At 38.7% G+C, this 22,059-nt stretch overlaps 1 protein-coding gene across 1 annotated transcript in view; it reads right to left on the reverse strand.

Annotated features, from left to right (window-relative positions):
* The window catches only part of sez6l (seizure related 6 homolog (mouse)-like), a 50,273-nt gene that overhangs the window by 18,927 nt on the left and 9,287 nt on the right, over window positions 1-22,059 (reverse strand). The window contains exons 4-9 of the mRNA XM_085794295.1: window positions 19,478-19,676; window positions 14,680-14,865; window positions 13,321-13,492; window positions 10,579-10,745; window positions 8,103-8,297; window positions 4,330-4,468 (exon numbers count right to left, since the gene is read on the reverse strand). Coding sequence (XP_085650421.1) covers window positions 4,330-4,468; window positions 8,103-8,297; window positions 10,579-10,745; window positions 13,321-13,492; window positions 14,680-14,865; window positions 19,478-19,676 — 1,058 coding nt within the window. The remainder of the gene's footprint in view (window positions 1-4,329; window positions 4,469-8,102; window positions 8,298-10,578; window positions 10,746-13,320; window positions 13,493-14,679; window positions 14,866-19,477; window positions 19,677-22,059) is intronic.

A 22,059-nucleotide genomic window follows, 5' to 3' on the forward strand; every position in this document is an offset into this window, starting at 1 on the left:
AGTTGAGGAGGAGCGGTGATGAGTCAGAGCGCTGTCATGTCGACAGCCGGCTGTGTGGGAGACGAGTCGACCTCGGAGGTTAAACGCTGCGTTCATCCGCCGGCCGAGCGTTTAGCGGCGTGTAAACAGAGGCGAGCGGCTGTTGCCCCCGGAGACGGAGATGTTTCACCACAGACGAAGCCTCACACCGGGGCTTTTCAATGACTGAAATATCTGTAAATATGATGTGACACATTTCTGAGTACGTAATTGGATTAGTGTTTTCAGGGAGTCGAGCTAAACCGATTTCACACCGCAGAGAAAATAAGTTAAATGAATAAATATCCACTTCATTTCATAGGATGAGACTGCTGCTACTGAAACATCGATTATTCTCTCTGTTAGATCTTGATTCATCCTCACCCAGATATTATACATTATAGATAATTATTGACATGGACTTTTGAAAGATTTGATTTGACATGATGGAAAATATACAGATGTACTTTGTTGTTTTTATTTATGAGGCACAAACTGGGATTCATTAGCTTAGCTTAGCATCAGACCAGCATCGGAGATCTTGTTAGTTTAATTCACATGTTTCCAAAGTTTAGTTTAGTCTATTTTATTCATTTGGTCGATTAAAAAAAAGAAGAGACTGACTGAAAATGCATAGATTGGTCAGTAATACATGCAACCAAAAGGTGTAGGCTGAAGCAATAGCTTATTATTATTATGCCGACCCTTTGTACATAAGATTTCCATTTACATAGTGGAAATAAAGTGCGTTAAAACAAACAAGCACACAAAAGGCAAACAACTAACAGTGTTGTTTGTTTGGTTTTAATGTTGATTCCTGCACTGTTTCTTTTTCAGTCAAATTTAAGAGCCTCATTTTTGAACCAATGTCACAACAGTCGAGACTTTTTCTTCTTCAGACATCCAGAATCACTGCAGCTGGTTTTCTTTTGTGATTCATTTTGATCATAATACACCCGTCCTTCCTGTGCTTATTTCAAAATCCTCTTTTTTTAAACTAACACTTGTGTTTTCACTCCTCTCCTTCTTCCACTCTCTCTCCTGATGTTGGTTATTTAACCGATCTGAGCTTTAACATAAATATTTTGGGAGGCAGATCTTGTTGCCTGCTGAGTTCACCTTAAATAAATCCCATAAATTGAGGATGCAGCCTTTAAAACCCCATCGCTGTTGGTCCCTGCTGGTTTCTCTGGCTGCGTAAACACTGATCTGATTTCTACTTTGATAACTAAGTTTCCTCGCTGGGCGGCGGCGGCGATGAAGATGATGATGATGTGTGCGTTACATAAACTGCAGTCAAAGTAAATCTGAGCTCTGCGGAAGTTGCTTTAATTAAAATTAAACTTCCACACACGCTGGCTTTAGATTTGGTGATAAGTCAGTTCACGCTGGAGCTGTCAGAGACACGGAGGATGAGGATGAAGAGGAGGAGGATGAGGATGAGGATGAGGAAGAGGATTAGATGAAAGATTAAATATTCAGTCCTGCAGCATCACACGACCACAATGACCAGCGCTGCAGCGAGCCGCCGCCGCCGAGCGCCCAGAATCCAAATGAGGACATAAAAACAAGCTACTACTTTATATATTTTATACTATGTTGCTCCCAAATTAGCCTGTGCACTGCAAAAACTCAAAATCTTACCAAGAATATTTGTCTTATTTCTAGTCAAAACAAATCTCATGAGACTCATCACATAAAAAGTAGCTTGTTTTTAGACACTTTTTACTTCTTTCAAGCAGATTTTCACTTGAAATAAGTAGAAAAATCTGATAGTGGAGCAACTTTTTCTTTCTTATTACAAGCACAAAAAAAAACTTGCTTTCACTGGCAGATTTTTCTACTTATTTCAAGTAAAAATTTGTTTGAAACAAGTGAAAAGATCTAAAAACAAGTTTTTAGGTGACAAGTCTCATTTTAAATGAAAAGAGATTAGTTTTTACTGGAAATGAGACATTTTGACAAGAAATAAGACAAATATTTTTGGAAAGATTTTGAGTTTTTGCAGTGTGGTGGGGGAAACACTGAGGAGTTCTGCTGCGTTTGCCTGTGTGGACATGAAAACAACACTGTGCAGTCTCTCTGACAGTAGAACGAGCTTTTTAAAGCCTGTTTCCTACTGCAGTAAAAAAAAATATTGGTTTATTTGTTTATTTGGATCCCCATTATGTTACACTGCAAAAACTCAAAATCTTACCAAGAATATTTGTCTCATTTCTAGTCAAAAATGTCATTTCTAGTCAAAACAAATCTCGTTATACTTAAAATAAGACTCGTCACATTTAAAAAGTAGCTTGTTTTTAGACACTTTTTACGTCTTTCAAGCATTTTTTTCCACTTAAAATCATCTGATAGTGGATCAAGTTTTTCTTTCTTATTACAAGCACAAAAAACTTGCTTTCACTGGCAGATTTTTCTACTTATTTCAAGTGAAAATTGGTTTGAAACAAGTGAAAATGATCCAAAAACAAGTTAATTTTTTGGTAATGGGTCTTATTTTAAGTGGAAAGAGGTTAGTTTTGACTAGAAATGGGACATTTTGACAAGAAATAAGACAAATATTCTTGGAAAGATTTTGAGTTTTTGCAGTGTGGTGGGGAAACACTGAGGAGTTCTGCTGCATTTACCTGTGTGGACATGAAAACAACACTGTGCAGTCTCTCTGACAGTAGAAAGAGCTGTTTAAAGCCCATTTCCTACTGCAGTAAAAAATATATATATTGGTTTATTTGTTTATTTGGATCCCCATTAGCTGTTACTAATGCAACAGAGTCCAGAAGAGGAGGATGAAGAGGAGGAGAAGGATTAGATGAAAGATTAAAAATTCAGTCCGGCAGCATCACACGACCACAATGACCAGCGCTGCAGCGAGACGCCACTGCCGCCGCCGAGCGCCCAGAATCCAAATGAGGACATAAATACCAGGCGGGAGGGAGAGTGGGAGGGGGGAAGTTGATTAGCATGCTCTCTAATGTTGTCAAGTTTCTGGATTTAAAGCCTCAGTGAGAGCTGGAATACAGAAATATCAACCCCCCCCCGCTGAGCCGCCGAGCCGCCGCCCTCGGAGCTCCACATCCATTTTTAATGACGACATCTGGCCAAACTTTGGATCAGAGCTGAAGCTTTGACAAGTCTGTGTGTGTCTGTGTCAGGGCCGTTGCTATAGGAATTCTGGGCCCCCTTAAAGAATACTAAAGTGGGCCCCTCACTGCAAAAACTCAAAATCTTTCCAAGAATATTTGTCTTATTTCTAGTCAAAACTAAACTCTTTCCACTTAAAATAAGACTCATCACCTACAAATTAACTTGTTTTTAGATCATTTTCACTTGTTTCAAGCTAATTCTCAATTGAAATAAGTAGAAAAATCTGCCAGTGAAAGCAGGTTTTTGTGCTTGTAATAAGAAAGAAAAACTTGCTCCACTGTCAGATTTTTCTACTTATTTCAAGTGGAAAATTTGCTTGAAAAAATTAAAAAGTGTCTAAAAACAAGCTACTTTTTAAATGTGATGAGTCTTATTTTAAGTATAATGAGATTTGTTTTGACTAGAAATTACATTTTGACTAGAAATAAGACAAATATTCTTGGTAAGATACTTGAGTTTTTGCAGTGTAATGCTGCATTAGCATCAAAACAAAGTAGGCTAAATAAAAAACGATAATACATACGTAGTCTAAGAAAAAAAACTGGAAAAGTTAGGGGGAGCACTGCAAAAATTCAACATCTTACCAAGAATATTTGTCTTATTTCTAGTCAAAATGTAATCTCTAGTCAAAACAAATCTCATTATACTCAAAATAAGACTCATCATATTAAAAGTAGCTTGTTTTTAGACACTTTTTTTTTTTACTCCTTTCAAGCAGATTTTCACTTGGAATAAGTAGAAAAAATTTGATAGTGGAACAAGTTTTTATTACAAACACAAAAACCCTGCTTTCACTGGCAGATTTTTCTACTTATTTCAAGTGAAAATTGGTTTGAAACAAGTGAAAATGATCTAAAAACAAGTTATTTTTTAGGTGATGAGTCTTATTTTAAGTGGGTTAGACTTTGACTAGAAATGAGACATTTGGACAAGAAATAAGACAAATATTCTTGGAAAGATGTTGAGTTTTTACAGTGTACTATGAGTATTAGTCAGGGTCTTACACAGAATAAATCAGTCATACAAAGATTAGACTACTGGGGTTTTTTATGGGCCCCACTGGGCGCTGGGCCCCTAGAGTTATCATCACCTTTCTCCGCTATACAACGGCCCTGTGTGTGTGTGTGTGTGTGTGTGTGTGTGTCTGTGTGTGTGTGTTGTGCTCACAGCTGCACGTCGAGCAGCACTCGTTTGTCCTCTCCGACGTGGATCCTCCAGCTGCAGTCCTCCCCCTCTCCGTACCACTCGGGCCAGTTGGGAGACAGGATGACCCCCCCGGGACCGGACAGGTCTCCTCCACACTGGGCTGCAGGGACACGATGGAGAACAGGAGCAGAGACAAGACAGTCAGAGAAACATGGAGGATTTACAGCAACAGTTGGAGGGTTGAGGAGCTGGTGGGGGGGTTATTATACAGAGGCATCATGCAATAGATGGTTCAAATGTCTGTTAAAGGGATAGTTCACCCAAAATTGAAATTTCCCTCATTATCTCCTACTCCCCCTCATGTGGACTAAGGGCTGGGAGAAGTTTCAGAGTCCTCCGTGGCTTCTCTGAGTTACAGGGGGTCTCGGCGTAGCAGTGCATGTCCATATGACGGTTGCAAATGGATACCAACTGTCTTCGTAACAAAAAGACACACCAATAAACATCCAGATACCTCCATGCTGCTCGTATGTAATGTCCCTCTTGTATTGAAGCCCCGAAATGCGAAATTGTCCCGAAAAAATGAAATAAGTCTATATTTCAAGCTTGTTTTGTAGCGGAAGCTTCTTGAAGCTTCGCTTCCCGGTTCGTCAAATTTGGACGAACTGGGAAGAGGAGCTTTGAGAAGACTTATTTAATTTTTTTCGGGACAATTTCGCATTTCGGGGCTTCAATACAAGACTCCCCCTCTATCCACACTCACACAGTACACTGCAAAAACACAAAATCTTTCCAAGAATATTTGTCTTATTTCTTGTCAAAATGTCTCATTTCTAGTCAAAACTAATCTCTTTCCACTTAAAATAAGACTCATCACCTACAAATTAACTTGTTTTTAGAACATTTTCACTTGTTTCAAACAAATTTTCACTTGAAATAAGCACAAAAATATGCCAGTGAAAGGAAGTATTTTGTGCTTGTAGCCTAATAAGGAACAAAAACTTGCTCTACTGTCAGATTTTTCTACTTATTTCAAGTGAAAATATGATTGAAAGAAGTAAAAAGTGTCTAAAAACAAGCTACTTTTTAATGTGATGAGACTTATTTTAAGTATAATGAGATCTGTTTTGACTAGAAATTACATTTTTGACTGGGAATGTCAAAATACAAATATTCTTGGTAAGATTTTGAGTTTTTGCAGTGTAGCTACCTGCCAACAATCACATTTATAACATGCTACCAGATACATTGAGATGAAAATATCATAAAACAAAATCATCAAAGACAGGTCAAGAGTGGGTAAGCCCAAAGCAAACAAACCCGTTAAAAATTTGGTCATACTGCCCAATTTTAATCAATATCAGTGTATTATTTTAGTTTTCTACAGTTTCAGAGTGAAAAAAGGAAACAAAGCAGCAGCCTGCAAAGGAATGGGAAACCGAAGGAGACTTGCAACCTTTGCATGAAGCCTGAGACAGAGCCAGGTTAGTCAGTTAGTTCAACATCATCAATAATTCACTATGAAATCTTTTAATGTTCTTTTAAGGTTTTTATTCTGTTTTTACTTGGGTCATTCTGTATCTTGCTTGTATCATTATATATCTATTTGTTGTCTGTTTTATGTTATGTTAAACTGTGTTTTTATGTTTCTTTTATGCGCACGTATGCACACGTTTAAGAAAAATTTCCACTGCTATGTGCAGGGGACAATAAAGGTTTTCTGAATCTGAATCTGAATTCTACCTCCTCGTTTTCAGCCTCGGAGCTGAAAGAAGCCACCTGTCTGCTGACGGCAGCTTCATATTTATCACACAGACACAGAGACTGAGACTGGTGTCAGTCTCTTTATCTAAATCTGTGAATAAGTGGCTTTTTTCCTAAAATGTAGAATTACCCCGGCCGTTATGGAGACTGAGACTGCAGCAGTGGAAACATCAAACACACTGAGCCTCAAACAGGATGAAGCTGAACGACTGAACTCTCAGTTTATACTCTGATTAAAAACATTCTCTGAAATCTGTCAGTCTGGATCAGTGGCTCCAACACATTTCACTGCAAACTAAGAATTATAAATATACAGGTGCATCTAAATTTCCAGTTGTTCAAGTCAAAAATCCCCAAACAAGTATCGAGTTAATTTCAGAAGGACAACATTTCTGTATTAAAAATGCTGTTTTTTAAATGCCATAATCATTACAATTAAAAGAAATCAAATAAATAAAGACATGAACTGTTTCATTCTGTGTGTAATGGATCTATAACATATAATATAAAAAGAGAAACATATATAAAGTTAAACTAGGTAAACCATACATAAATGGGCCATAATGATATATCATATATATAAATACAGATGAACGCCTTAAAGTTATCCATTATGTGGCCCAGGTATTGTTGCTGTTTCTATTTCCCAGTAGTTAGAAAAGTTTTAGAAAAGCAGTGAACCAGATGGAAGTTACAGTGTTTTATTGTATAAAAGGATGTTAAATCCTTTAACACAAGAGTCTGTTGTCACTTTGATGTTTGACTTCAACTCTTTTATGTAGCTACATTTTCAAAAGTAATAAAGCAGCAGAACTTTTTTTCTTTTAGTCGTTTCTGCTCCATTTGAACTAAAGTGACAGAGAGACGTGAAGTGCTGAGGTGTTTATTTCTTTCTTTTTTACTCTTCAGCGACTTTTTCTGTGATAAAGATGTGACAAATGAAGCAGAACATGTAGCAGCTGATACAAAACACACACAAACACACACAAACACACACCGGCTCATAAACCAGAAACTGTCTGTCACCAGGCGACTGCAGTGATGACAGATCGGTAAATACAAACCTCTCAGTGTCTGAAGCTGCAGTGAAATCTTGTTTTTCAAACCACAAATGTCTCTCTGTCAATCTCTCACTTGGGTTTATGTCAGTGGTCCTCAAACCTTTTTACATCAAGAACCCCTAATCTGACACCACGGACCCCTACTGGACAAAATATTGAAGCAAACACCAGAAATACACAAATATTGTAAAATATTAGTCAATATTACACAATACTTTACAATATTTGTACGTTCAAATTAGGGTCAATAGCATGAATGTTTGGAAATATTGTAGAGAAATTTCTGAAAAAAAGTGGTAAGATTTCTAAAAAATGAATAAAAGTTAAAAAATTTCTAGAAAAAAGTGGAAAAATTTCTCAGGAAAAAAAGTTTTACTTTTTTTTTTTAAGTGGTAAAATTTCTATAAATAAATAGATAAAAATAATAAATTTAAAAAAATAAGTTTTTAAATTCTAGAAAAAGTGGTGAAATTTCTCAAAAACGATTCTAGAAAAAAGTGGAAAAAAATTCTCAGGAAAAAAGTTTTTTTTTTAATTCTAGAGAAAGTGGTAAAATTTCTATAAATAAATGAATAAAAATAATAAATAAAAAATACGTTTTTAAATTCTAGAAAAAAGTGGAGTAATTTCTCAGGAAAAAAGTTTTTTTTTAAATTCTAGAAAAAGTGATACAATTTCTATAAATAAATAATAAATTCTAGAAAAAAAAAGGGGTAACCCCCTTTGACCCCACTTTGAGAACCATTGGTTTATGTGATGTAATTCAATAACAGTGGGAGGAGACTTCAGCAGGTTCTGTGCTGTGTTCTTCTGTTCAATACAAACTTTATTTACATTAAATATGGTTTAGATTTTAGATCGAATCATCTTTTCTTTGTAGCTGAGGAGGAATAATGTAAATATCAATCAAGACATGGTTGTTATGAGGACTGGGACTGGAGACAGCGATGGAAGGTTAGTCAGTATTACCTTTGCAGAGCGGCTCGGTGTCGTTCCAGTACGGGTCTCTGGCGCTGATGCACTCGATGACGGGCGGGCCCTGCTCCAGCGCGTGACCCGGGTCGCAGGAGAACTGGACCACGGCGCCGACGCTGTACAACGGGTCTGAGGTGGAGAAGTTCCCGTTCTGCAGGTACGGCTCGTAGCAGTGGCCGCGCTCGAACGCTGCACAGACAGAGAGAGACCAACCTCAGTGTGTGTGTGTGTGTGTGTGTGTGTGTGTGGTGTTTTTAAAGGGGTAGTTCACCCAAAATTCAAATTTCACTCATTATCTCCTCCCCCTCATGTGGACTAAGGGCTGGGAGAAGTTTCAGAGTCCTCCGTGGCTTCTCTGAGTTACAGGGGGTCTCGGCGTAGCAGTGAATGTCCATATGACGGTTGCAAATGGATACCAACTGTCTTTGTAACAAAAAGACACACCAAAAAACATCCAAATACCTCCATGCTGCTCATATGTAATGTCCGTCTTGTATTGAAGCCCCGACATGAGAAATTGTCCCGAAAAAAAGAGATTTGCACAGACACAGGCAAAGACAATTTCGCATTTCGTGGCTTCAATACAAGACGGACATTACATACGGGCAGCATGGAGGTATTTGGATGTTTTTTGGTGTGTCTTTTTGTTACGAAGACAGTTGGTATCCATTTGCAACCGTTATACACTGCAAAAACTCAAGAATATTTGTCTCATTTCTAGTAAAAAATGTCATTTCTAGTCAAAACAAGTCTCATCATACTTAAAATAAGACTCATCACATTAAAAAGTAGCTTGTTTTTAGACACTTTTTTACGTCTTTCAAGCATTTTTTTCACTTAAAATCATCTGATAGTGGAGCAAGTTTTTCTTTATTACAAGAACAAAAACCTGCTTTCACTGGCAGATTTTTCTACTTATTTCAAGTGAAAATTGGTTTGAAACAAGTGAAAATGATCTAAAAACAAGTCAATTTTTAGGTGATGACTATTATGTAAGTGGAAAGAGTTTAGTTTTGACTAGAAATGGGACATTTTGACAAGAAATAAGACAAATATTCTAGGAAAGATTCTGAGCTTTTGCAGTGTATGGACATGCAGTGCTGCACGGACCCCCCGCTGTAACTCAGAGAAGCCACGGAGGACCCTGAAACTTCTCCCAGCCCTTAGTCCACATGAGGGGGAGGAGATAATGAGTTTTTGGTGAACAATCCCTTTAACTTCCTGTCTGATTCCTGGGTGTAATAATCTCTCTGAGCAGACGCCAAGACGACTGGTAGTATCTGTGTTTTCTTTTAGCTTTTCCTCTTCACTGATGAGGATAAACTCGTCAGAGGAGGAGGAGGGTTTGGAGAGGGAGGTGTGGGGGGTGGGTGGATTTTTCCTGTTGCCAGAATCTGTGAAAGCTTCAGATCAGATTATGTTGAACAACCGGCGCTGCTGCTGCTGCTGCTGCTGCTGCCAGTCCAGCCCCAATCCAGCTGGCAGCGAGCGGCGAGCAGCACGAGCTCCTCCGCTCCGTCTCGTTCCCGTCGTTAAACCCTCAGTATAGAAATGGAACGACTTAAATGTTAAAGGATAATTTCAGTTTTTTTACAACCTGGACCTTATTTCTAGCATAAAATACGATCATTTACTCACCCAGATAACTTTGGTGTCATTTGGAGTCGTTTTGATGAAATTAGCCCCAGTGGAGCGGCGCGTATATCCGTATAATGGAGTCTACAGGGCAGCAGAATGCAGCCTCTAAATAACACATTATCTGCAGAGAAACTCCTTCATTTCACCAATATTTAGTTCTGATAGGCTAGTGCTATTCCCCTCTGAGTCCGGGGTTAGCTGTTATCAACATCCGGGGTCTGTAGGTTGACCTACTGACCTCTGACCTGGATGATGTCATCTCTGAGCGCCGCCCGGCTCATTCTGATAATAATCATTCTGCTTCGGCATTCGGGTCCATTTTTATCTCAACTAGCCGGAGCTTTAGTGAGTCCAGGTTGAGGAGAGGAAGCCTGTGGAAGCTGAACTTCATCCAGCTGCTCATTTTGTTCTGACAAGTCAGAAACACGCAGAAACCAACTGTAGCATTAGCGATAGCAACAAGCTCAGAGATGACATCATCCAGGTCAGAGGTCAGTAGGTCAACCTACAGACCCCGGATGTTGATAACAGCTAACCCCGGACTCAGAGGGGAATAGCACTAGCCTATCAGAACTAAATATTGGTGAAATGAAGGAGTTTCTCTGCAGATAATGTGTTATTTAGAGGCTGCATTCTGCTGCCCCGTGTTCTCGCATTATACAGATATACGCGCCGCTCCACTGGGGCTAATTTCGTCAAAACGACTCCAAATGACACCAAAGTTATCTGGGTGAGTAAAATGATCGTATTTTATGCTAGAAATAAGGTCCAGGTTGTAAAAAATGGAAATTATCCTTTAAGTACTGTGTTGTTGTTGTGTGTTTTGTTTTACCTTCGTAGCGGATGTTGAATCCCGTGTTGTGGTTCGGTTGGTCGGTGATGAACTGGATTCTCACGGCCGGACCCTCGCTGATCACGCCCTCGAAGGGGATCTGCCCCCCCCGGCCCGAGTCGAACAGAACCACCGAGCCGGCGTCTAGACCGCTCCACAGCACCAGCCTGCAGACCAAGAAATACCTGGATTACTGACCTATACCTATGTTATCTGCATTAAACTAAAGCCTGTGTATGTATGTACTGTATATGAGGCCTTTATTGTCACTGCATTAAAATACAATGAAATGGCAACTGCCCTTCAGTGGCGTTCTGGCATAATGTACATACTTACAATCACATCACACATAAAAGCAGAAACAGAAAAACACTCTTCAACATAGAAACAAGGACCGAGGTGAAAAGAAGAAGAGACCACGTTCACTAAAGTTTCTTAAAAAGCTTCTCTACATGTACAACACTCGTTTTAAATACCAACACAAACACAACTCCTTCTACTAAATGAGACACTGAACACTGCTGCCATTTAACATTAAGACATTATCATCACCAAAACTGATTTATAAACTCTTCCTAAGTTAAAATATTCATGTTGTGTTGTTTAGGAATGAATATGAACGATATGTTTTCTTCACATTATTATTATTCAAAGTCTGAAAAGACTTAATATTTTTTGTTTATTGTGACTAGTTGTCATTTTCTGCCAATAAATAAATGCTCTAATGACAATATTTTTATTTCAAATTTGGAAGAAATGTAGTAGTTAATAGAATGAAACAAAAGTGTTAATTTTACTCCAACACAAACCTATAAATAGTAAGAAACTGAACATTTTGAAGTGGTCTCCAAGTCATTATGGGATGTACCAAGAGGGAACGATGAGGAGATGAACAGAAATGTTTACAGTAGGGACAGACCAATTATCAATAATATCCGCTGATTTTTCACCAATAACCGATGAAATAAATCGTCTCCACTAAAACTGAGATTTGGTTTTTGTTAGTTTGTGTTATTCTACAAAAGTGTAAGATCTTTTTATCACAGGTTTTCACAGTGTACAAAAAAGAAACTAACAGTTTACAGTGTCCAGTCTAATCCCAGGAGTCTTATTCTAAATTTCGACACCTAAAATGTTCATTTTTACTGCATATGAATATCAGTTCTTAATACTCGTTATCGGTTTCCTTGACACTAATAATCGGTATTGGTATCAGCCCTGAAGAACCATATTGGTCGATCCCTAGTGTCGGGAAATTGAAGTTAAAGCTTCATAAAGTTGGAGTGAACAAGTTGAGTTCTGCTTTAATAGTTTTACTGGTTTAATCCTGTGTCCCCGTGTTAACTGTTCATTTATCTCTTGTTGCCAAATTTAATATAAAACTGTATTTTTATATCATGATTTTTGATGCTTTTTCTCTCCCACTCATCCTGCACTCGAGGACATTTTCCTCGTTTTTGCTGCTTGCATCCAAATAAAATTGTTTCTCTAATTTTTGCATCCCTTCCTCCCACCCCCCCAGACTGTAAAACCCTGCCAGTCACCATCACACCCCCTCTCCTCCCCCCTGCTGTCTGTGAGTCTGGGCCAGCGCTGTGTGTGTGTGTGTGTGTCTGTGTGTGTGTCGCTTTGGCAGAGAAAACTTGGAAAAAAACTGTTTAAATAAGTTGTTGGACAAGTAACATCGTAGTTTAAAGGGACAACAAGGAGTTTCTCCATCGGCAGAACGAAAACCGCGACAATAAAAAAGTCTGATATTAATGTGGATGAATCTCCGTTACCACTTGTTAATGGTCCATTTTAGATAAATCTATGGTTTTGTCTCTATGGTTATTTTGTTATTATTAGTGGTGGTGGAAATGCTGGGCGAGCCGACCAGCATTTCTTTACTTTCGGTTTCGTGGCGAGTCATGAGAATAACGCAGCTGAATCTCCGTTTATGGCGGGAACTACGACGGTATGTGATCGTCTTCCAACCTCTGACTTTAATTCTTGATGAATGAAAACATGAGTCTGTCTTGCGCCGGTCAAAGAATTTCACGGTGCGGAGGCTCATAAATGTAGTGTGGAAACACTTCGCTTTTCCAAAACTCCTCGTTGTCCCTTTAAATAAGACTCATCACCTAAAAATGAACTTGTTTTTAGATCATTTTCACTTGTTCCAAACAAATGTTCACTTGAAATAAGTAGAAAAATCTGCCAGTGAAAGCATGTTTTTTGTGCTTGTAATAAGAAACTTGCTCCACTATCAGATTTTTCTACTTATTTCAAGTGAAAATCTGCTTGAAAGAAGTAAAAAGTGTCTAAAAACAAGCTGCTTTTTAATGTGACAAGTCTTATTTTAAGTAGAACGAGATTTGTTTTGACTAGAAATAAGACAAATATTCTTGGTAAGATATTTGAGTTTTTGCAGTGTATCTCCCAGCCATGGCCGGTCCTCTGGACTTCACACACATAAAGTGGTATCATGCAAAAGTTTGGGCACTCCTGGTTTAATAAAGTGTCTGTGTAGTCTGGTCAAAGAATTTTACAGTGCGCGGAGGCTCATAAATGTAGTGTGGAAAGACTTCGCTTTTCTAAAACTCCTCGTTGTCCCTTTAAAGATGGAACGCGACGAGAATCTCTGTCAATGCTTTTCACATTTTCTTCGACTTACTTCTGAAAGTCTCCAGGTAGGTCACCGCTGACTTAGAGGAAACTTTGTCCCATTAAACACACTGCCCCCCCCCCCATGCCTCTTACCTGTCGGTGGGGCCCAGGGCCAGCCTCTCCAGGTGCAGGTGCAGCCTCTGGTCCTTGGGGGCCTCCAGGGACCAGGAGCAGGAGCAGTCCTGGGTGGCGTTGGGCCCGTGGTGTGGAGACGGAGACAACACCCGCCCCACGGTGGCGTTCTTCACCGTCCCTCCACACAGAGCTGCAGAGAGAGCTTCACTTAGACATATGGGACGAAAATAAACTTCTTCTTTTTTTTAAGATTCAGAGATAAAAAGTCAAACTTTCTAAGTTCAATCTCAGAAATTCTGACTTTTTTGTTGTTTTAGAGGTAAATGCAAAGCCGGTGCTGTGCCGAAAAGAGACTATTTGATGAAAAACTGTCCCTGAATTCAACGTGCATCAGCGGTTTTGCATGAATTTACCTCTAAAACACACATATCCTTGTAATGCTATCTTTGTGAGGACACTCATTGACATAATGTATTGCCCCTTACGCCAACCCTTAACCATCCAAAACAAATGCCTAACCTTAACCATTGCTCTCAATTTAAACCTAATTATAACCTAAAGTCTTAAACCTCAAACAGCCCTTGGAAAAAGTGAGGACCGGCCAAAATGTCCTCACTTCCCAAAAATGTCCTCACTCTGTTGGTTAAAAACTCCTGACGGTCCTCACAACGTACTAAGTATAAGAACACACACACACACACACACACATTCTTGTAATGCTATCTTTGTGAGGACACTCATTGACATAATGTATTCCCTAGCCCCTTACCCTGACCTTAACCATCCAAAAAAAATGCCTATATTAACCATTACTCTTAATTTAAACCTAATTATAATACTGTTTTAAATAATTCTGAGTGCACTTTAACCTTTCAATTCATTCATACTATTCTTTACTAATTCAAGTAATTGTCACCCATTTCATACATCCTCCATCTTTCATCTTCTATTTTTACTATTCAGATATTGTTTAATCTACATTAGTAATGGTTCAAAAATGTTTTCAAGCTGTCAGTTTTAAGTAAATCTGAGTAGACTTCAGACTTTCAATTTCTTCATACTGATCTTCAACAATTCAAGTAATTTTAAACCATTTCATATTCTTCATATATTATTTTATCTCTTCAAGATTTCTTCAGCAGCTTCTAAACTTAATTCAGCATAGTTTCAACAATTTATTCAGCTCATTCAGCTTCCAGCTTTCAGCATTCACCCGTATTTCCTTCAGGAAATGCATTCTCTAGTTATAACCTAAAGTCTTAACCCAAGTCTTAATTCTCAAACAGCCCTTGGAAAAAGTGAGGACCGGCCAAAATGTCCTCACTCTGTTGGTTAAAAACAGTACAAGAACACATACACACACACACACACGCTCACCCCTGCAGCTGGGCTCCTTGCCGCTCCACGTGGGCAGCGAGGCGTTGATGCAGGTGAGCAGCGGCGCCCCCTGCAGGTGGTAGCCCATGTGGCAGTGGAAGCGCGCGGTTCCTCCGGGGAGCAGGTCCAGCACCGACACGTCCCCGAAGTGAGGCCTCTTAGGCAGAGGACAGCTCAGCCTGAAGACTGGAGGAGGACCGGAGACACACACACACAGACACACACACACACACACACACACACACACACACACACAGACACACAACATTATCACATCCATATATCATCATATTTCATCATCAGCTATAAGATGGATCGACATTAAATCAGTGCATCTGTGGTCCTCAGATTTGGTGCAGACATTTTCATATCTCTAATTTAAAGGGATAGTTCACTCAGAATTGAAATTTCCCTCATTATCTCCTCCCCCTCATGTGGACTAAGGGCTGGGAGAAGTTTCAGAGTCCTCCATGGCTTCTTTGAGTTACAGGGGGTCTCGGCGTAGCAGTGCATGTCCATATGACGGTATCAAATGGGGCTCACATTTCTTCGTCCAAAAAGACACACCAAAAAACATCCAAATACCTCCATGCTGCTCTTCTGTAATGTCCGTCTTGTATTGAAGCCCCGACATGAGAAATTGTTCCGAAAAAAACTAAATAAGTCTATGTTTTAAGCTTGTTTGTAGCGGAAGCTCCCAGTGTTGCTCTGCGGAGCCGTGAACTGGGTGTCAATGCAAATCACACGAGATTTGCACAGACACAGGCAAAGCAGTGAACTGAGACACTGGGAGCTTCCGCTACAAACAAGCTTAAAATATAGACTTATTAAATTTTTTTCGGAACAATTTCTCATGTTGGGGCTTCAATACAAGACGGACATTACATACGAGCAGCATGGAGGTATTTGGATGTTTTTTGGTGTGTCTTTTTGTTACGAAGAAAAGTGAGCTCCGTTCTCAACCGTCATATGGACATGCAGTGCTGCACGAAGCCCCGAAATTTCAATTTTGAGTGAACTATCCCTTTAAATTCTTATTTATAGTAGAAAAGAAAAAGAAAAAAAAATGCAGCTCAAGTGGTTCAACATACAGAGGACAGAGAGGGTGAGGTCAGACAATAACAGGAGAGGTCACAAGTCTTCCTGGAAAAATAAGTTTGGGATAAAAAATAGATAAAAAATGATAATACAGGCGAGTCCCAACATCCCGATGTCACCGGCCTTTTGCCCCTAGCATGACCTCATATGACACATTTTCATGTTTCTATAAAAACGTTGGTTTATGACCGAATGCGACCAGAAATATGTACCGTATACTTTATACTTCTACAATACCAGAGAATATGTACATATAAATAAACACCCATACTGAATTCAGTGCTAAATAATAGACGACCGCCGGTAAAACTAGAGTTTCTGCCCCGAGGTCGTTTCCTCCATCAAACAGCTCAGCTGCAGGAGAAACGGTCACAGTCTCTTCTCCTGAGTTACAGCACTGAATAATAATAATAACCATTATTGTTCACTGCATAACAACAGACAACACAGAGCATAACATAACTTATAACATCACAGGGAGGCTGACCTTTAACCGTCTGGATATGAAATGTATGGACATTTGTTATATTCACAGACTCAGCGCTATTTACTGTTTTCTATTTTAACACATTAAAAATGTCGACTTCATCCATACAACCAAACATCTTGGACCCAGAATACTTTCAAAATTCTTGTTTTATCTTGTTGACATATTAGAGTCAGAAGTTTTTACAGAGGAGGATTGTGGATATCTCTTTTTATCACTCTGTAAATGAGAAAATACTGTCACCTGTGCTAAAAAAAATCTAATGTCTCCATGTTTTTAGTACTAAAATGTTGTATAAATGAGGCTGTGAATGATATATCAACAATCCCCTCTGTAAAAACCTTCAGAATATAGAAAGGGATCAAAGTGGAAGGTTTGGTGTCTGGAAGTGCTGCTGAAGTGGAGATTTCTAGCTCAGAGTCTGAGTCTGAAAAACTCTTTCTGAGAAAACGGCCTTTAAAGACTTGGACTGTAGAATTACATAGATTGTTAATGTAAATCCTACTTTTATGATTTGTTGCGGATACAAAGGAAATCAGCCCATATCATTGTTCAGGAGAGAGAGCTTTACAATGACACCTGACATGACATGGCTCAGACTAACTGCTGGTGAATTTAGGAGAAATCTACAGATGAAATGAAGTAAAATAAAAACATTTATGTGGATTTTCTACTATTTTCTTCCATCAATCTGAAAGAAGACATGTTAAAGAAGCAAAATAGAATCTCAAAGTTGATCCGTGCACAAAAAAAACTGTATTTTTGCCTGTAACTGTCTCGCTTTAACACAAAATATATATTTGTGTCATATCTGACCCAGTTCCCTTCAGACGTTACTGAGATTTCATTTTCAGGTGGGACAGAGAGACACAGGATTTCTCCGGCTCTGAAAAAAACACCGTTTCTGACATGATTACAGCAGTGGAGGCTTATCTAAGAGCACAGCCTTTGTGTTACTGTTGTTGTTGTTGTTGTTTTTATGCCTGTATTTTGTCCACATCCGTCCCTGAAGAGACATTTTAATCCCCGGTGTCGGCTCGGCTCAGCTCAGCTCCTCTACCTGCTGCTGCTGCTGATGTAAAAGGATTAGATGGCTGTGATTAATGGCACAGGTGGGTCTGAACACTCTGACGCTTCCTCCTTTACACTCACTGTCATATCTATTATGGGCTTACACACACACACACACTCACATACACACACACGCACTCCCGTTTTTTCCTCGGCGTCCTAATGAGGCGACAGCCAATTAATCAGAGCTCTAATAAGATAATTCACATGACAGATTCAATCACCGTGTTAAGCGATTAGATGAGAAGATTTTTTGATTATGCAATTAGCATGTATACAGAGTACAAACGGCCCCCCAGGACCCGCTGATGGGCTCAGACTTATTGAATCTGTATGGTGGGTTTGTATGGATTCATATTCATGTTCATGTTCATATTCATAATCATAGAGCGCCTTGTAAAAGTATTCACAAGCCTTGATCTTTTTCCACATTTTGTCATGTCATTTTTTAGAAAGAGGTTTTTGGGATCTGTTGCATAAGTGAAAAAGTGAGGTTTTTTAAATTCAGTTTGATCAGAATCTATTTCATAAACATACTGTATGTAAAATATTAAATATCTTAAACTGGTTACAATACATGCCATTTTGAATTTAAAAGCATTATAAATTGAAATCTTTTAAAGGGTTTCTTGTCTGCTGGCAACATTGTACCATTGTGAAACGAGTCAACGACCCATTGAAATGAATGACTCAAAGGGTCGAAGCGTATTTATTTGAAGAATAATTAATTATAATTTCATTTTACAGTAAATTCTATCTTTTACTGTTCTAGAAATACCAGTCTCTGTAGACTTTCACCTTCACTGGCCTCGTCCTCATCTCAATTCTCACTCTCATCTTCCTCATCATCATCATAAAAGCCTGAAGTTTACTTTACTGAAACCAAAATCATATTTATTGTAAGGATCAAAGCACAATTATGATGAATGGTATGTTTTTGAACATTATATTTACACCTGAACACACACAACCATAATATAATCTCATGCTGCAGTGTTGATTCCATAATGGTCCAGTGTCGCCTCAAGGCAACGTTGCAATTTTCTATGTATAATGGTACGTTGTTGCCTTCGGGCAACAGGTGCATTTTAACAAGTTTCCATTATTTAATAAGAAAATAAATTGCATGGAACTATTAAAAATTAAACTTTACCAATCTATTAGTGTAAATATACTTTTTTTCCAGATGAAAAAGGGCCAGGAGGTTACTGTAGCCTATGTTTTCAGACTGTTTTAGTGGAGCAAAATGGTAAACTCCTTTGAAAAAGTCTACAAAAAATGGTTTCAGTGTGGCTTCCTGAAAGTCATGTGATAAACTAAAGCATTGCTATTGGTTCTCTATGGTCTTCTAAAGTATTACAGCATTAAAAGGGATGAATGGTGGAGATGTGTCAGGCCAAACATTGGTATGTTCCCTGAGGGCAACACAATACCATAAAGGGTTAATAGACCCACTTCAAAATGATCAGTTTCTCTGGTTTTTACTATTTATAGGTTTGTGTTTGAGTAAAATGAACACTTTTGTTTTATTCTATAAACTTCTGACAACTTTTCTTCCCAATTTGAAATAAAAAATATTGTCATTTAGCAGTGGTGTAGTCTCATTTTTTTAAGTGGGTATACTGATTTTTAGGTGGGTAAACTGTTCATACTTGTATCACAGGTGGTTCTCAAACCTTTTTACATCAAGGACCCCAAATTGACACAAATTAGACCACAGACCCCCATGGACAAAATTGAAGCAAATTTGAAGCAAACACCAGAAATACACAAACAATCAATGTACGTTTAAATTAGGTGTACATTTTTTTTGAAAGATTATAGAGAAATTTCTGGGAAAAAAAGTGGTACAATTTCTCCAAAAAAGTTTAAACATTTCTAGGAAAAAGATTTAAAAAAGTAAATAAACAAAAGAGTTTAAAACATTTTTGAAAAAAAGTGGTAAAATTAAAAAAAAAAAAGTAAAAAGTTTCTTTAAAAATGAGAAAAAGTGGTAAAATTTCTCAAAAGAATTCTCGAAAAAGCAAGACTTGTAGAAAAATGTGGTACAATTTCTCTCTCAGTATCACATAGACTACACCACTGTCATTTAGAGCATTTATTTGGTATTTAACTGGTTTTAACGAGGGGGTTTTGACTCACTCTGGTAGTGCAGCTGGAAGGTTCCCATGTTTCCCATGTCGGGCGTGGAGCGGTAGTAGACCGACAGCGTGTTGGTGGGGCTGCGGATCACCTGACCCTCCACCAGCAGCGTCTGATTGGCCAGGACCAGCAGGGCGCCGCGGTCGTCCACGCCCCGGATGGAGAGCTGCTCGCCCTCAGACAGGTTCACGCTCTTCACCTGAACACAGACCACATCGTTATGTTGTTTCTCTGTTTCACACAGATAATTAGTCCCTCGTTTCCCTCGTTACTTCAGGTCGTGGTGAAGTGAAGACGATAAAACATTAAAATCTAAAAAGATGCTGGTTGTTGTTGCCTCCCTAACGACTCAGACAGACTCACTTCCTGTGGTGAAATGAAGACACAGTGAGTCACCAAAACATCTCAGAGGTGAAATTAAAGCTGCTCCCAACAAGGTTTTACACTAATAATATGAAAGCAGTCGCTCAGAGAGAATCACTCTGTGCTGCTCTTTCCTACTCAGTGATTTAGCCTCTTTCATCTTATTATCGTTTTGATTTTATTGCCACATTAGTGTTTCGTTTTCCACATTGAAAAGATGTTTTCCGATGTTGGTGGAGACCAAATCTGAGATAAAATGAGATTTAACACCCCAGAGAAGTCACAACAAGACTGCAATTGTTGTGTTTAAATTGGATGTATTATATAAATATCATTTTTTAAAGGCTCTTTGACATATTTCAGACCCCAAAATGTGAGAATTGACAAATAACTCAGTGATGTTCAGGCTCCTGAGGTTGAATCCATGTGGTTTTACCAGCTGTTCCATCAGCTGTCTGACAATGATGTCATTAGTTTTCTAATTAGCATAATCCCGCCCCTACCTGTGAGTACAGGTAGCTGTAGAGGGGGTGTGGCCTGGTGAGCAGCGGCTCATTTGCATTTAAAGGGACAGACACTGAAACCAGAGAGAGCTGTGATGTTTGATCCTTGGAGGATTTGGACCGAAGCAGAACAGACACACGACTTCAAGAACCTGGGAACTGTTTTAATTGGTGGAAAAGAGGAAGAACACGTCTCCTTTAAAGCTTGTTGCTCTGTGCTTGTTTATTATGAGGTCAAACAGAAGATAATTTTGGTGATAATCCCTCACTTTTAGCGATGTTGCTGCATTTCTTCATCTCAGGAACTCTTTAGTATTTCCCCCTTAACTCTGCTCCATGTGTCCCTTAGGCCTCTGACCGCCACACAAATATTTGAGACTGAAGTAAATTACATTTTTAGTCAATGTATATGTTCAAATTAGGGCCAATGGCGTGAATCTGTGGAAATATTGTTGAGAAAATTCTGGAAAAAAGACTTAAAAAAAAGAAGGAAAAAAAAGTTTTAAAAAGTGGCAAGAGTTCTAAAATATTATATAAAAATATTTTCTCAAAAATTTCTCCAAAAAAGTGGTAAAATTTTCAAAAAGCTTTAAAAAAAAAAGATTAAAGAAGAAACTGGTAAAAATTTCTCCAAAAAAATCTAGAAAAAGTGGTTACATTTCTCTCAAAAAAATAAAAAAAGAAGTAAAATATTTTCTTGAAAACAGTGGTAAAATTTCTCAAAAAAGAAGTTTAAAGAAAAGTCTAGGTTTAAAGGTTTAAACCTGTGGGTGCAGTGTTATAAATACTGACAGAAAAACTAAAACTAAAACTATGAATATCAGTGTTGCAATAAATCAGAGTTACTCTTTAATGCTGTAAAAAGACCAACTAAAGTCTCTTTTTTTATTCCCATCAATCATTAATGTACAGTCATAACTAAAACATGATCTCTTCTTGAGTGTTATTTATCGTTAAATCAGAGTAAAGCACTGACGCAGCATTTACATTTACTGTTGCCATGCCACACCATTATTGTAAATAAACATCCATCTATTTCCATGTTATGTGTGATAAACATAAAGAAACCAGTCTTTACATTGCAGCCTGAGTCTGTGTGTGTGTGTGTGTGTGTGTGTGTGTGTGTGTGTGTGTGTGTGTGTGTGTGTGTGTGTGTGTGTGTCTGTGTGTGTGTCTGTGTGTGTGTGTGTGTGTGTGTGTGTGTGTGAACAGACTCAGAGTGTTTGGCTCTGCAGCTCCTGAGTCACTGTGTGCTGCACAGGATCGATACCAACCGACCGTCCGTGGGCTCTGGTTTGAATTTGCATCGTGACGTCGCAGATTCCTGGATGAGCAGCAGCAGAGGAAAATAAATAAATAAATAAAAAAATAAAATACAAAATAAAAACAGCTCTGGCTGCAGAACGTGTCGCATGGCGCAGACAGAGATTCATTTTAGTCACCGGCTTCTGGTCATATCTGAAATCCCCGAAACTGTCAGCGGCACTGAGCTGAAATTGAATTGCATGTGTGTGTGTGTGTGTGTGTGTGTGTGTGTGTGTGTGTGTGTGTGTGTCTGTGTGTGTGTATGTGTGTGTTGTGGTATCCTTGTGAGGACCGACTTGACATTTACGCCCCGGGGATTTGAGGACATTTCTGCATTTTGAAGACTGTTTAAATCTAAATAGTTTAAAGGTTTAAAGCTAAGGTTGGAGGCAGGTCAGAAGATCGCCGGTT

Source organism: Trachurus japonicus, chromosome 12 (genome assembly GCF_045865225.1).
Source record: "Trachurus japonicus isolate A0001 chromosome 12, Traja_1.0".
In the NCBI taxonomy this organism is placed as follows: Eukaryota; Metazoa; Chordata; class Actinopteri; order Carangiformes; family Carangidae; genus Trachurus; species Trachurus japonicus.